General features: G+C 30.8%; 2 protein-coding genes across 3 annotated transcripts; both read right to left on the reverse strand.

Moving 5' to 3' along the window:
• Nucleotides 1-813: 813 nt before the first annotated feature.
• Nucleotides 814-1,960, reverse strand: LOC109604993 (chymotrypsin-2). Its single transcript, XM_020021549.2, has 7 exons — nucleotides 1,913-1,960; nucleotides 1,802-1,857; nucleotides 1,648-1,745; nucleotides 1,433-1,574; nucleotides 1,274-1,381; nucleotides 1,018-1,146; nucleotides 814-969 (listed from the first exon to the last, which is right to left on the reverse strand). The coding sequence occupies exons 1-7, from the start codon at nucleotides 1,956-1,958 to the stop codon at nucleotides 814-816; spliced, it is 735 nt and encodes a 244-aa protein (XP_019877108.1). The 5' UTR covers nucleotides 1,959-1,960.
• A 1,537-nt stretch (nucleotides 1,961-3,497) lies between these two features.
• LOC109604994 (serine protease SP24D) lies at nucleotides 3,498-4,990 on the reverse strand. Of its 2 annotated transcripts, none has more exons than XM_020021550.2 (7): nucleotides 4,793-4,985; nucleotides 4,644-4,732; nucleotides 4,493-4,593; nucleotides 4,315-4,441; nucleotides 4,153-4,263; nucleotides 3,990-4,100; nucleotides 3,498-3,937 (listed from the first exon to the last, which is right to left on the reverse strand). In XM_020021550.2, the coding sequence occupies exons 1-7, from the start codon at nucleotides 4,830-4,832 to the stop codon at nucleotides 3,773-3,775; spliced, it is 744 nt and encodes a 247-aa protein (XP_019877109.2). In that variant the 5' UTR covers nucleotides 4,833-4,985; the 3' UTR covers nucleotides 3,498-3,772. The 2 variants fall into 2 exon arrangements, with proteins under 2 accessions (XP_019877109.2, XP_049819318.1); XM_049963361.1 differs by having other exon boundaries at nucleotides 3,801-3,937; nucleotides 3,986-4,100; nucleotides 4,793-4,990.
• Nucleotides 4,991-12,156: the final 7,166 nt, after the last annotated feature.

The following is a 12,156-nucleotide window of genomic DNA, read 5'->3' on the forward strand; positions in this document are numbered from 1 at the left end:
TAAAATATTCACCTTTTTGATTTCTATCTTTAGAAATTTATTAAAATTAGTAATATATTATTATTATCTACTGAAACTTTCAAATACCTATTGTTAATAAATAGATATTATATCTTATTAAATAAATATTCATGTTTATATTTACTGTTATTAACAGTGTGAAATTATTGCAAATAATATAGAAAAAATATACCTTTTTTATTTGAATTAAATTTTGGATAAATAAATATTAGTCAATTAAATTTTTTTAATGTCCTTAAGCTTTTGGAGGAATGCATTTTTTAATTTTCTAAATATTTTTATGTATAATTTGTGTATTATAAGTAATATTTATTTATTACATTATTTAATTACTGAAAAAATATTTTTTATGTATCTCTACCAGCAAAATAGTTTTGGTGCGTTTAAGATTTTGAAAACAAGATTTATTTTTATTTTTTTCATACCCTACCACTGAAATTCCTGTCCTTTAAACGGCTTTAAAAAACATTTTTAGACACTTTTTAAAAAGGAGGTCTAAAAATTATTCTTAATTTTGAATATTAATTTTCACGTTTACTATTGAAAAAATTAAATAAAATCAAAAAGAGGTTTTTTAAAAAATTCGAAAACTATTTAAGGTAAAGAGCTGAAAATTTGACTGAATTATTTTTATATGATGTCAAAATAATTCCCCAAATTCAAATTGAAAAAGCTTCCAGGGCAGATTTCCCATATAAAATCGTCAAAGTTTATTGTAATTAAAAATATGTTGTTAAAGTACTTTTATTTCTATATTTAAATTAATTATTCAAATAATTACAACGTAATCTTTTATAATCCAGCAATATCGGCAATCCATTTATGATAAGACGGTACTCTGGAATAAACATTGGGATAATCCTCAGTGGCAATGCCACATTCCCTCGTGATGAACGACGCAATACCCGCTTGTTTCCCGTCAACCATCAAAGCAGTGCCAGAATCGCCCTAAAACCAAAGTCTTAATGCGATCCTCAAAAGTTCCAATAAACTTACGTTGCACGCGCCTCCGACTCCGGCACCGAAACAAACGTGATGATGATTATCGAAGCGTCTTCCGCATATCTTGTCCGTAAAAACGTCCACATCCATCTTTTGCAGCGTCCTCGCTAATGGGCCGCCGTGCTAAAAATACCCAAGCTTCAGTCACGTACGCACTTGCCGCCGACCAGCGGGGGCACGTTCATCAAATTTTAATAATCATGTTGGCCCAGCACCGTTAACCTTGGCACTCGTTAGCATATTTACTTACGTAGATTCTACCCCAACCGATGATGACTCCCTTCTGTTTGCTTCCAGTGTTTAGTTCGGTAGCCAGCTCCACGGGTGTCCATTTACCTGCCGGTATCGGCGATGCCAACTGGAAATCAACGCGATTTATTCGTTGCACAATTAGCTCTAATTAACCCACCTCTAAAACTGCAACGTCGTAAATTAAACGTTGGCTGCTGAATTTGTTACAGTTAATCGTTTCTACCGGCACTACGTTCACCGGTTCCCTGGTTATGTTTAGGACGTCGTATTGAATTGAGTATAAGGATGCATCTCGTGGCCTGGAAATAAACGATCGACGTTGTGGAATGGTGGAAGACAAAAGAAAGCGTCTAAAAGGATTTATGTTCTTACTCGGAATTTCTGCATACACAATGGGCCGCTGTGAGGATGAATTTTTCGTTTAATATTGTTCCTCCGCAAGTGTGACTATTGTTGTATCGGAGGGAAACCTGTTGTTGGATTTTATTTTTAGTTTTAATATTTGTGTAGGTGTGATGAAACTTACGGCGTAAGGAAACTCGCCTTCCTCCGCATTTGTACCGTTGACGATCCGAGAATCAGCTTCGGAAACACTCCACATTAATGACAATAAACTTGAATAAAAATCGGTGCTTACCCAAACTTCCCGCAATACACAAACTGACAATTAGTAAAAAGTACATGTTTAGCGATCAAAAACTAAACTTAGTTTGAATACTTTACGACCTGGTGAGCTTTATATGGACGGTACTATCAAACTAAAGCATTTAGGTGCTCAATTGAAATTAACAAATTGGATTATCGACAGTAAATTTGAATAATTTACCATAATATTATCACATAAATTTAGGACACCCATTTTCAATGTTATATCATCACGATTTACCACGTACAATATGTTTCAACTGAAATCCCATTAATGCGCCCACATTAAAATTATAGATGCGGAACGTTATGATAAAGTTTTGCTTTGGTGCAACTTGTATAGATTTAATACCTTTAAAATCCGCGGCTCAACACGGGAGACAAAGTTTATTTATGTGGGAACGTTACTAATAACACCACGATTCGATTTTGAACCTAAATATATCTTGTGAGTTTTGAAGTTTTGATGTTCAAGTAGTGCAGTGTTCGGATTTTATATTAAACTTTTCTCATTATTCACTCATCGAGTTAAATATATAAAAAGATTTATCTTGTTTCAATTGCTAATTAAAGTTTTACTTTGACGTCTGTACATGGAAATTATATGATATTTTAAGATTGTATTTCCTTTTAATTCAAAATTATGTGTCAACTTTTAAAATTACCTTTATTTTATACAACATTATTTTAATACCTCTTAATATTTAGTTATTTTAATATTTTAGTCAAATAATGATAATAAATATTGTCATCTTTTTTTTAAACATAAATACACATAAATACACTCCGATTCAAAAGTATTACATCACGGTATAATTTAATTTAAAATTAACAAAAATTTGTTCCTAATATATTATAGGCTCCTTCACATCTGCAAAGAATGCTTAAACCATACTCAATTGGGATCATATCCGAAGAAAGTGGTGGCCACACATTCATACAAATTTGGGATGATAGGATAAATATTAGATATTTGATGATTGTGAAAAATATAAAAACTTGGGTGGTTAGAACATAAAAATCATATTGATAATTTGTGTGTTTTTAACGTAGTATCTTATAAAAACCTGAAAAAATTTTAGATGAGTATTATTTAAACTATTTATTAAATTAGTTTAAAAATTAATTTTGTTTTGAGATACATGATAGTACTGTTGAGATGATAGTACTGTTGTAGGACACTATTTAGTGGAACGGAAACTGTGTATAAATTTTTTATTCACATATAATCTGCATTTTTTATTGCATTTTATTTATTTATTTATTTATTTTTTAAACAGTTAAATGTACATACATATACAGTTTGAAGGATGCAGGGAGGTAACAATATTTATTTAGATATTGAAATCAATACGAAAAAAATACCAAAAGAAATTAAAATCAAAAAAATATATATTAAAAAAAGCATTTTGTACAAACAAATTTCAAAAATTAATATTACTAAAATTGACAGTTTTTTACAAAAAAGTGTGTTTTCAATATAAAAATGACGAATTTAACCTTTTATCACAAAAACATATGTACTTTATTATTAAATTATTAATGCATCATCCAAAAACATACAAAAAAATAAGTAATAAAGGTTTATAAACATTTATTACAGTCCGAGTATGTGTTTATTACATTTACACAGTTCAGTAAATTGTAAATTGTAACACAAAAGCTTTTTATAAAACAACTACTATAGTAAATATACCGCTATGTGGAAGTATTTACTCAATGCCCATTCCCTTTATTTATGCAACTTGATAATAAAATGCTCCATGTGGGGCTTATCTTTATTAGGTTTTGATAAATTTCTAATACGGTAGATAATTTATTTCACCAAATATAATTGGGCAATTACGTAGAATTAATTAGGATTAATGTCTGCGATATTTGCTATCCAATTATAAACAGATGAGACGTTTACTGCTCCGTTAGGATAACTAGCGTTTGAAGGTCCACAGGAGGCTGATAAAAAACTGATGACACCAATAACTACGCCATCAATTGTCAAGGGAGACCCAGAATCACCCTGTAACGTGCAATATTTAGTATATAACAGGGGTTAATTTCAAATCACTTGCTTCACAAATACTTCCATTAGAAGATCCAAAGCAAATAACGTGGTCCCAGTAACATGTAGGGTAAATCTCCAGTTTGATTTGATGCAATGATTTCACAACTGTACCATTTTGCTGAAATTATTGACAACTTAGTTAATGACATTACACGTAATTCATTTTTTACCGACGATTTTCCCCATCCGGCTGCCAAGGCAATATTACCATCACCGACGTCGTAAGTGTCAGCCAATGTTGCAATTCTCCAGGCTTCGAATTCCGGAAGTTCACTTTGTAACTAAGCAACAAACGTTTAGCCGTTAAATTTGTCTTTTATTGTAATACTTACCCGAAGTATGGCTATATCTTGAGTTTCATGACAATATATCTTGGATGTGGCTTTTCTTGTGCCTAACATAAAATTAGATTTTCCGTAACTCACCGTGAAATTATCAGTTTTCGGTATGTATTTGTTGCTGAAGACAATATTTTAAATTATTGTTTTTCTTTTAACTTAATATTTACACCTTTGGTAGATACAGGGACAATGCCGTGCCGTCAGAATGAAATATTTGCTTATTATAGTTCCACCACAAAATAAACTTGTTTTAGTTCCAGCAATAGCTACCTACAGTTTTTAAGATGTTAAATCTTTTAATACTTTGTTAAGTAACTTACAATGTAGTCGACATCTTTTTTTAGTTTCCCTCCATAAATCTTTGAATCACTTAACAATCTTTTGCTAACATGTTTTCCCATTCCTAAAACTAAACAACGAACAATACCATAAATAATTGATCACTTGTTTTTTATGTTTTTAATATTACCCGATATAAGTGCTATAAATAATATCTTTTGCAGAAGCATGATGCGTCAACTAAAATACAATATTTACACCAATATATATATATAGATTAGATTATAATTTATGCATACACATATTGGAATTTAAAACCTGCAATTATACGGACACAAACAATATATTTGCAATACTTCCCATTGTTTCTGTGACTCAAGCTCATACATTAACATTATTTTTAGTTTTTATTACATTTAAATTTTGCTTATCAGAAATGTGTCACAATTCTTCTACCCAAAAAAAAACCAAGTTTCCATTTTGTTCCCAACATAGTTTGGTAAACTAAATGGGATCTTTTATTAAGCATTTCGTAACAGCTAACCTTATTAAAAGCGACCCAATTTGTAAATGCAATTAAAACATGGACACCAAATAATAGTTTGATAAATTGATTACCGTTAGCAGGAAAACTTGCCGAAATATTTAAATTGCCAAACCTAAATGAAGGTTTTTATGCAATACTGAAACTTATGTCCCCGCAAAATACGTTGTTAGATTTATCTCGGAGATGATGATAACAATAAATCTGTAGATAGCGGGAAAATCCTCTAAAAATAATAATAAAAGCAGTTGCAAAGATAGAAATACGTTAAAGAAACTTTACATGCCACCATGAAAAGTTTAACTTCAATTCGATACAAATAGTATTGTTGGGCACGATGCACTTTCCAATATTACCTCATAAGAAACGAGGTCGCAAATGGACGAACTGGAGTTTATTGTATCTCGTCAGACATTTACAAAACGGCTAAAGTAAGAATGTTGACCTATAATGCAAGTAAATACATTCCTGAATAAACTCTAAATGTAATTTTTAAATCAAAGACTTCATCGTTATATTTAACCAAGTGAAAACTTTAAACGGGACATCACAATATTTAATAGATTCTGTAAACCGAGGTGTTCTTATTTTTGAACATTTTTATATACTATGTATTTTTTAATGTTACAAGTAATAAAAACTGCATTTATTTTGCCAATAGTCAATATAACATTATTCTAACAAACATGATTGTGTACAAAAGAGTAGGCAAAGGTTTTATAATATTTTGGGAGGATGGTTTTTCAGTAGGTTCCGAATTCTCCATGTTTTCTATAGTTGAACTTTTTATTATATTGGTAGTCAAATTTTCTGATGTGGAAGTTAATGAAGCCTCTTCAGTCGTTGAAAGAGTGAAGTGAACTTCTTCTGTTGTTAAAGAACTTTCCCCATCTCCTCCAGAGGTTAAAGAACTTGAATCGTTCTCACTTTCTCCAGTCGTTGAAGAGTTCAATTCAATGTCTTCTGTTACTAAAGAACTTTGAACAGTTTCCTCAGTAGTTACAGAACTTGAATCATTCAAAGTAGTTATCTCACTTTCTACAGTCGTTGAAGAGGTCAATTCAATGTCTTCTGTTACTAAAGAACTTCGCATAGTTTCTTCAGTGATTACAGAACTTAAATCGTTCAAAGTAGTTATCTCACTTTCTACAGTCGTGGATGAGGTCAATTCAATATCTTCTGTTGCTAAAGAGCTTTGAACAGTTTCTTCAGTAGTTACAGAACTTGAATCGTTCAAAGTAGTTATCTCACTTTCTACAGTCGTTGAAGAGGTCAATTCAATGTCTTCTGTTACTAAAGAACTTCGCATAGTTTCTTCAGTGATTACAGAACTTAAATCGTTCAAAGTAGTTATCTCACTTTCTACAGTCGTGGAAGAGGTCAATTCAATATCCTCTGTTGCTAAAGAGCTTTGAACAGTTTCTTCAGTAGTTACAGAAATTGAATCGTTCAAAGTAGTTATCACACTTTCTACAGTCGTGGAAGAGGTCAATTCAATATCCTCTGTTGCTAAAGAGCTTTGAACAGTTTCTTCAGTAGTTACAGAACTTGAATCGTTCAAAGTAGTTATCTCACTTTCTACAGTCGTTGAAGAGGTCAATTCAATGTCTTCTGTTACTAAAGAACTTCGCATAGTTTCTTCAGTGATTACAGAACTTAAATCGTTCAAAGTAGTTATCTCACTTTCTACAGTCGTCGATGAAGTCAATTCAATATCTTCTGTTGCTAAAGAGCTTTGAACAGTTTCTTCAGTAGTTACAGAATTTGAATCGTTCAAAGTGGTTATCTCACTTTCTACAGTCGTTGAAGAAGTCAATTCAATATCTTCTGTTGCTAAAGAGCTTTGAACAGTTTCTTCAGTAGTTACAGAAATTGAATCGTTCAAAGTAGTTATCACACTTTCTACAGTCGTGGAAGAGGTCAATTCAATATCCTCTGTTGCTAAAGAGCTTTGAACAGTTTCTTCAGTAGTTACAGAACTTGAATCGTTCAAAGTAGTTATCTCACTTTCTACAGTCGTTGAAGAGGTCAATTCAATGTCTTCTGTTACTAAAGAACTTCGCATAGTTTCTTCAGTGATTACAGAACTTAAATCGTTCAAAGTAGTTATCTCACTTTCTACAGTCGTCGATGAAGTCAATTCAATATCTTCTGTTGCTAAAGAGCTTTGAACAGTTTCTTCAGTAGTTACAGAATTTGAATCGTTCAAAGTGGTTATCTCACTTTCTACAGTCGTTGAAGAAGTCAATTCAATATCTTCTGTTGCTAAAGAGCTTTGAACAGTTTCTTCAGTAGTTACAGAAATTGAATCGTTCAAAGTAGTTATCACACTTTCTACAGTCGTGGAAGAGGTCAATTCAATGTCTTCTGTTACTAAAGAGCTTGGCACAGTTTCTTCAGAGGTTACAGAAATTGTATCTCTCATAGTAGTTGTTTCATTTACGTCAAAGTCTTCTTCAGAATCATCTTCGGGATCTCCAAAATTAATGGATGAGACCGAATGGGCCTCTATCCAATCCCTAAATTTCGAAATTCTAGTCAAAATTTTTGGTCTATTCTCATCACTGATGCTGCAATCTTCAGACGCTCCAAACGTGACAATACCAATTTGTCGTCCACCCAACATCAAAGGACCTCCAGAATCTCCCTGAAAAATGTTCAGTCAGTGTGTTATAAATATCTTTAATTGGGGAAATCAATTATTGGAGTTAGTTAGTGTACGTGTGCCGACTAAATATTAACATTTCCGCTTTAGATCGTAAAACGAACTTTTTAATTCAAAACTGAATCATTGCTTTGCAGACAGATAACACTTTAATTCCCCATTCCTGAAAAGTTTGCCTACTGCGATTTGCACGGCACACAAAAACGCGAAAAAAGCCAAACCAGGCCGGGTAAAATCGAAAAACAATATTGCAGTGAAAAGCGAAGTAAATCGGATGCGTATTTCATTAAAGTCAGTCTATTTTCACCTGGCATGATCCTCTCCCATTATTCCTCCATCCCGCACAAATGTGGTACTCTATATTCCTAATTCCGCTCCAGCTGGATTCACATGTCGTGTCGTTGTATACGGTCACATCCACTTGCTGTAAAATATTTTGTATCGGTCCGTCTGTCTGGAAATAAATTGAAGGCTTTGGAACTCATGTAAGTGAAATACAGACGCGCGGTTATTTATCAAGAAAAAGTGGTCTTTTTGGATCTAAAGGAGATTTACTTACGTAGTTACGTCCCCAGCCGAGAATAATGCCGTTTTGTTCCGATCGTGTTGAAAATTGTCTTGATGCGAGCTTAACTTTACCAAAAAATGGATCCGGTATTGGGAACTGTAACTGCTCGAATTTCAACGTTAGGAGTCGAGTTGCTTTAATAATTTCCCAACCTTCAGAATTGCCAGATCTTTAATCAGCTCTAAGACGTCATAGTCGTGGCACGTGATTTCAGTAACAGGAAAATTGATATTTGCTGCGTCGTCGAGAAGTACATCGAAAGGTTTACGTACAGTTATCTGTTCTAGCCCGCTATTAAATTACCAAAGAAATAAATCACGTAAACAATTGTCATTCAAACACTTACATATCATTTGAACAAACACAATGCGCAGCTGTAAGCACATGATCTCTATTCAGGATCGTTCCGCCGCAAGAGTGTAGCCCATTGACTTGTACAGAGACCTAAAGTTCAACGTTTACTGAAAAAAAGAAAAAGAATCTAGATGCTAAAAAACGATACCATAAATTTGAAACTGCCGTTTGGAACGTCTGTTCCATTCACGATCCTTTTTTGTCCGCAAACCGAAACAGTGCTCAGATAAACGAATAAAATTATGGACCGCATTTTTTACTACTACTATGTTACTACTTACTCCATAAAATTGTACTGGCGCCTGCTTATTATATTGTGTACTATATCTTTATTGTGCTATTGATTGTAAATGTTTAATTTTAATCGTCGATATCATTTATAGGGAAAATAAACTAATACGAATGGAATTTTTATATATTTATTTACAACGTAAATGCATCTACTTAAAATTTTATTTTTCTAAATTTTATTTAACTGTGTGTGTGTGGGAGTACTACGATGAGTAACCCTAATTACTAGCCGATTTTTTTCTTTTGAAACATCAATTAATTAAACTTGATTACGATGTTCTTACGGGTATAATTAGAGGCGAGTCTTAATTAAAAACGTTGGCTAATTGATTAATTGGTCAGGTTATTAGCACAAATCTAAAAACCAACGTTATATATTATTATTTGTATCATTCTTTCATTTAATTATTAACGTTTAGCGCATTCCCTTATTTTTAAAATTCTATTTTATGCTGTTCTTAATAATGTCTTAAAATAGAACAATTAAAATGTTTAATTGTAAGTAAATTGCAGAGAACAAGTTAAAATAGTCTTTGCTGCATGTTATAAAGTTCACTTGTTTCGCGTTGGTTTATCGAATGACTTCACAAATTTAAGGTAATTAACTAATAAAATTATTTTAGATTAAGTGACTAAAATGGAATGAAAAGAATTTATGGAAAGACCTATAGATAATGTTTACACTTCCTCCCATTTTATATTAAATTATTTCAACAAATTCGATAATAAAATTGCAACAGCACATACTTTCTTGAAGAAAACAATAATATAAAATACACACATACCCGGGTTTCACAATTGGCAGTAAATATGATAAGGTTTATTATGGGTAATGAATAAATAAATACTGTTATCTATGCAATTTATCAAAAGTATCTATTAATTTATCAGAAAATCAATGTTAAACTATAATGTCTAGACCTATTTAAATTTAACAGAAATTAAAAGCAAGTATTTTATTTGTTAATTACATTAATAACTATTTATCATAACAGTTTTAACTATTAAAAAATCCAACTAGAATAACATAATATTCTAGTACGTTAGTCGATTATTATTTCCAATCAAAAGCACTTGATGCCAGAGATATTTCTAACGCCTAAGACGAGAATCATTCCTTAATTAGTATTTTATAGATTATTACTTTTTAAGTAGTGTTTGTCACAAAAGACACCGAAATTACGGTAAAAAGAAATATAGTAAAGTGCTTTAAAATTGTATCTTAGATGGTTTGTTTTCACAAAACTGGAAAACTTCTATTATACTTCCTACACAAAAAGTTTTTAATATTTCGTTATGTAGTGACTCTGTAGGTCTGTTGAATAAATTTTGGATACGATCGTAAAGAATAAACTTATCAAATATTCTGACAAAAATTCACACCATTTTTACACGATTTTGCAGGTTCCCAAAAATTCCGGTAAAAAGAAAGTACTTCGTACTTATACTTGTATTTATTAAATATATTATAAAAAATACAGTATAATATACTATATATAATATACAATGAAAAAAGAAAATAACATAATAACATGAGATTCAAGAAAAATTCATAGAATATTGAAAGTGGTGTTAAATCAAATTCGTACAAAAAGATGTGTGTGCACTCAGTTGATAATAAAAATTAGTTGAAAATAATAAAAATTTGTTAAAGAAATTGAATAAGATTGGTTTTGATTTAACTCTACTTAACTGGTTTGAAAATTACTTAACAAACCGATATTGAATTAACAAAAAGAAATTGATGTTCCACAAGGAACAGTCCTGGGGTCTTATACATAAATGATATTGTAAAATATATAAGTGTAATATTTGTATGCTTACAGACGATACAATTATGTATATTTCTGGTAATGATATTGAATATATATGTATGTTTGAAACTATAAATCAGAAGTTATGATGTATGATCTTTAAATGGATCTGTGATAATAGTTAAATATAAATATAGATAAATCTAAGTTTACGTTGATAGGTAAGCCTTATATATTGTCAATATGTAATAGGAAGAAATCTTAAAATTTATATTAATGATAAGGACCTTAGAAAGTAACAGAAATAAAATACCTAGATGTGGCTACAAATAATAACAATTTCCAAAAAAAATATTTATTTATCAGAATGGCTTACAACTTAGAAATGGGAAATTAATTTCATAAAATACAAAATAAATGCTTAAGGAAAATATTGAAGACATATAAATATACTCTTATAAAAATATGTGTTATACTTCCAACATTTATGAAATTAAAAACCAGATTACACCATCATATTTATGTAGAAAAGTAAATCAAGTAATTGACATAAGAAGTATAATATTAGAAGAAAAGAGGATTTTTATGTTACAACTGCCAAAACTTAATATTTAAACAAAAATATATTTTGTAAAGGTTTAAGACTGTATAATGACTTATCAAATAACCTAAAGCATTGTGATAATTTTCAAAAATGTAAGAGTAAAATTAGAACCTGTAGTTTTGTACAAATTTTAGTGTTGGTTTATTAATAATTTTTAGTTTTATATGTATATAAATTTGGTATTGCATTAGAGCATGATAAATAAATTTATTTAATTATACGGAACAATATACTTGAAGAGGCAACTGTTCATCAAAATACTCACACAAGAGTAATGTAATTAATCGATCATCGAGTTTAATATTATAGCTAACTGATAGTTTTATAACGATAATATTAAGTTAGTTACTTATTATATTTCAGAACTGCCTAGCAATAACAATTATTTAATAAATTGCTTCGTGCTATGTATTTAGTAAATAAAGACTAAAGTAAAGTGGCAGTAAAAAATATGAACAAAACAAACAGAGGTTTATTGTTAGGGTCACTAGATTTGACTTGACCTGCGGACATACGGCCCATAATGAAAGGTATAAAGGTCTCTTCGCCTATGAAGAACACAATAAGAGCGATTTAACACAACATTGTGTACCAATTGTTCGTAATTGAATTAAATTACCACCTTCAATTTTATTTAACCGTAAGCGAAAACAATTTGATCGCACGCACACATTTATAACCGGCAAATATGTCCTTAAATATTTGTCCCTATAATTTTATTTCAGGAAAGGAAAAATTCGAACATCTCAACGGAAAATATGGGACACATCTAAC

The sequence above is a fragment of the Aethina tumida genome, chromosome 2, assembly GCF_024364675.1.
Source record: "Aethina tumida isolate Nest 87 chromosome 2, icAetTumi1.1, whole genome shotgun sequence".
Taxonomy (NCBI): domain Eukaryota; kingdom Metazoa; phylum Arthropoda; class Insecta; order Coleoptera; family Nitidulidae; genus Aethina; species Aethina tumida.

Excerpts from the sequence above, each read along its gene's own strand:
- LOC109604993 (XM_020021549.2), bottom strand. The coding sequence starts at position 1,958 with ATGTACTTTTTACTAATTGTCAGTTTGTGTATTGCGGGAAGTTTGG. Across the intron at positions 1,575-1,647 it reads TGTGTATGCAGAAATTCCGA|GCCACGAGATGCATCCTTAT; the intron begins GTAAGAACATAA and ends GTTTATTTCCAG. Across the intron at positions 1,147-1,273 it reads TCGGTTGGGGTAGAATCTAC|CACGGCGGCCCATTAGCGAG; the intron begins GTAAGTAAATAT and ends GGGTATTTTTAG.
- LOC109604994 (XM_020021550.2), bottom strand. The coding sequence starts at position 4,832 with ATGCTTCTGCAAAAGATATTATTTATAGCACTTATATCGG. Across the intron at positions 4,594-4,643 it reads AAAAAGATGTCGACTACATT|GTAGCTATTGCTGGAACTAA; the intron begins GTAAGTTACTTA and ends TAAAAACTGTAG. Across the intron at positions 4,101-4,152 it reads CCGGATGGGGAAAATCGTCG|CAAAATGGTACAGTTGTGAA; the intron begins GTAAAAAATGAA and ends CAATAATTTCAG.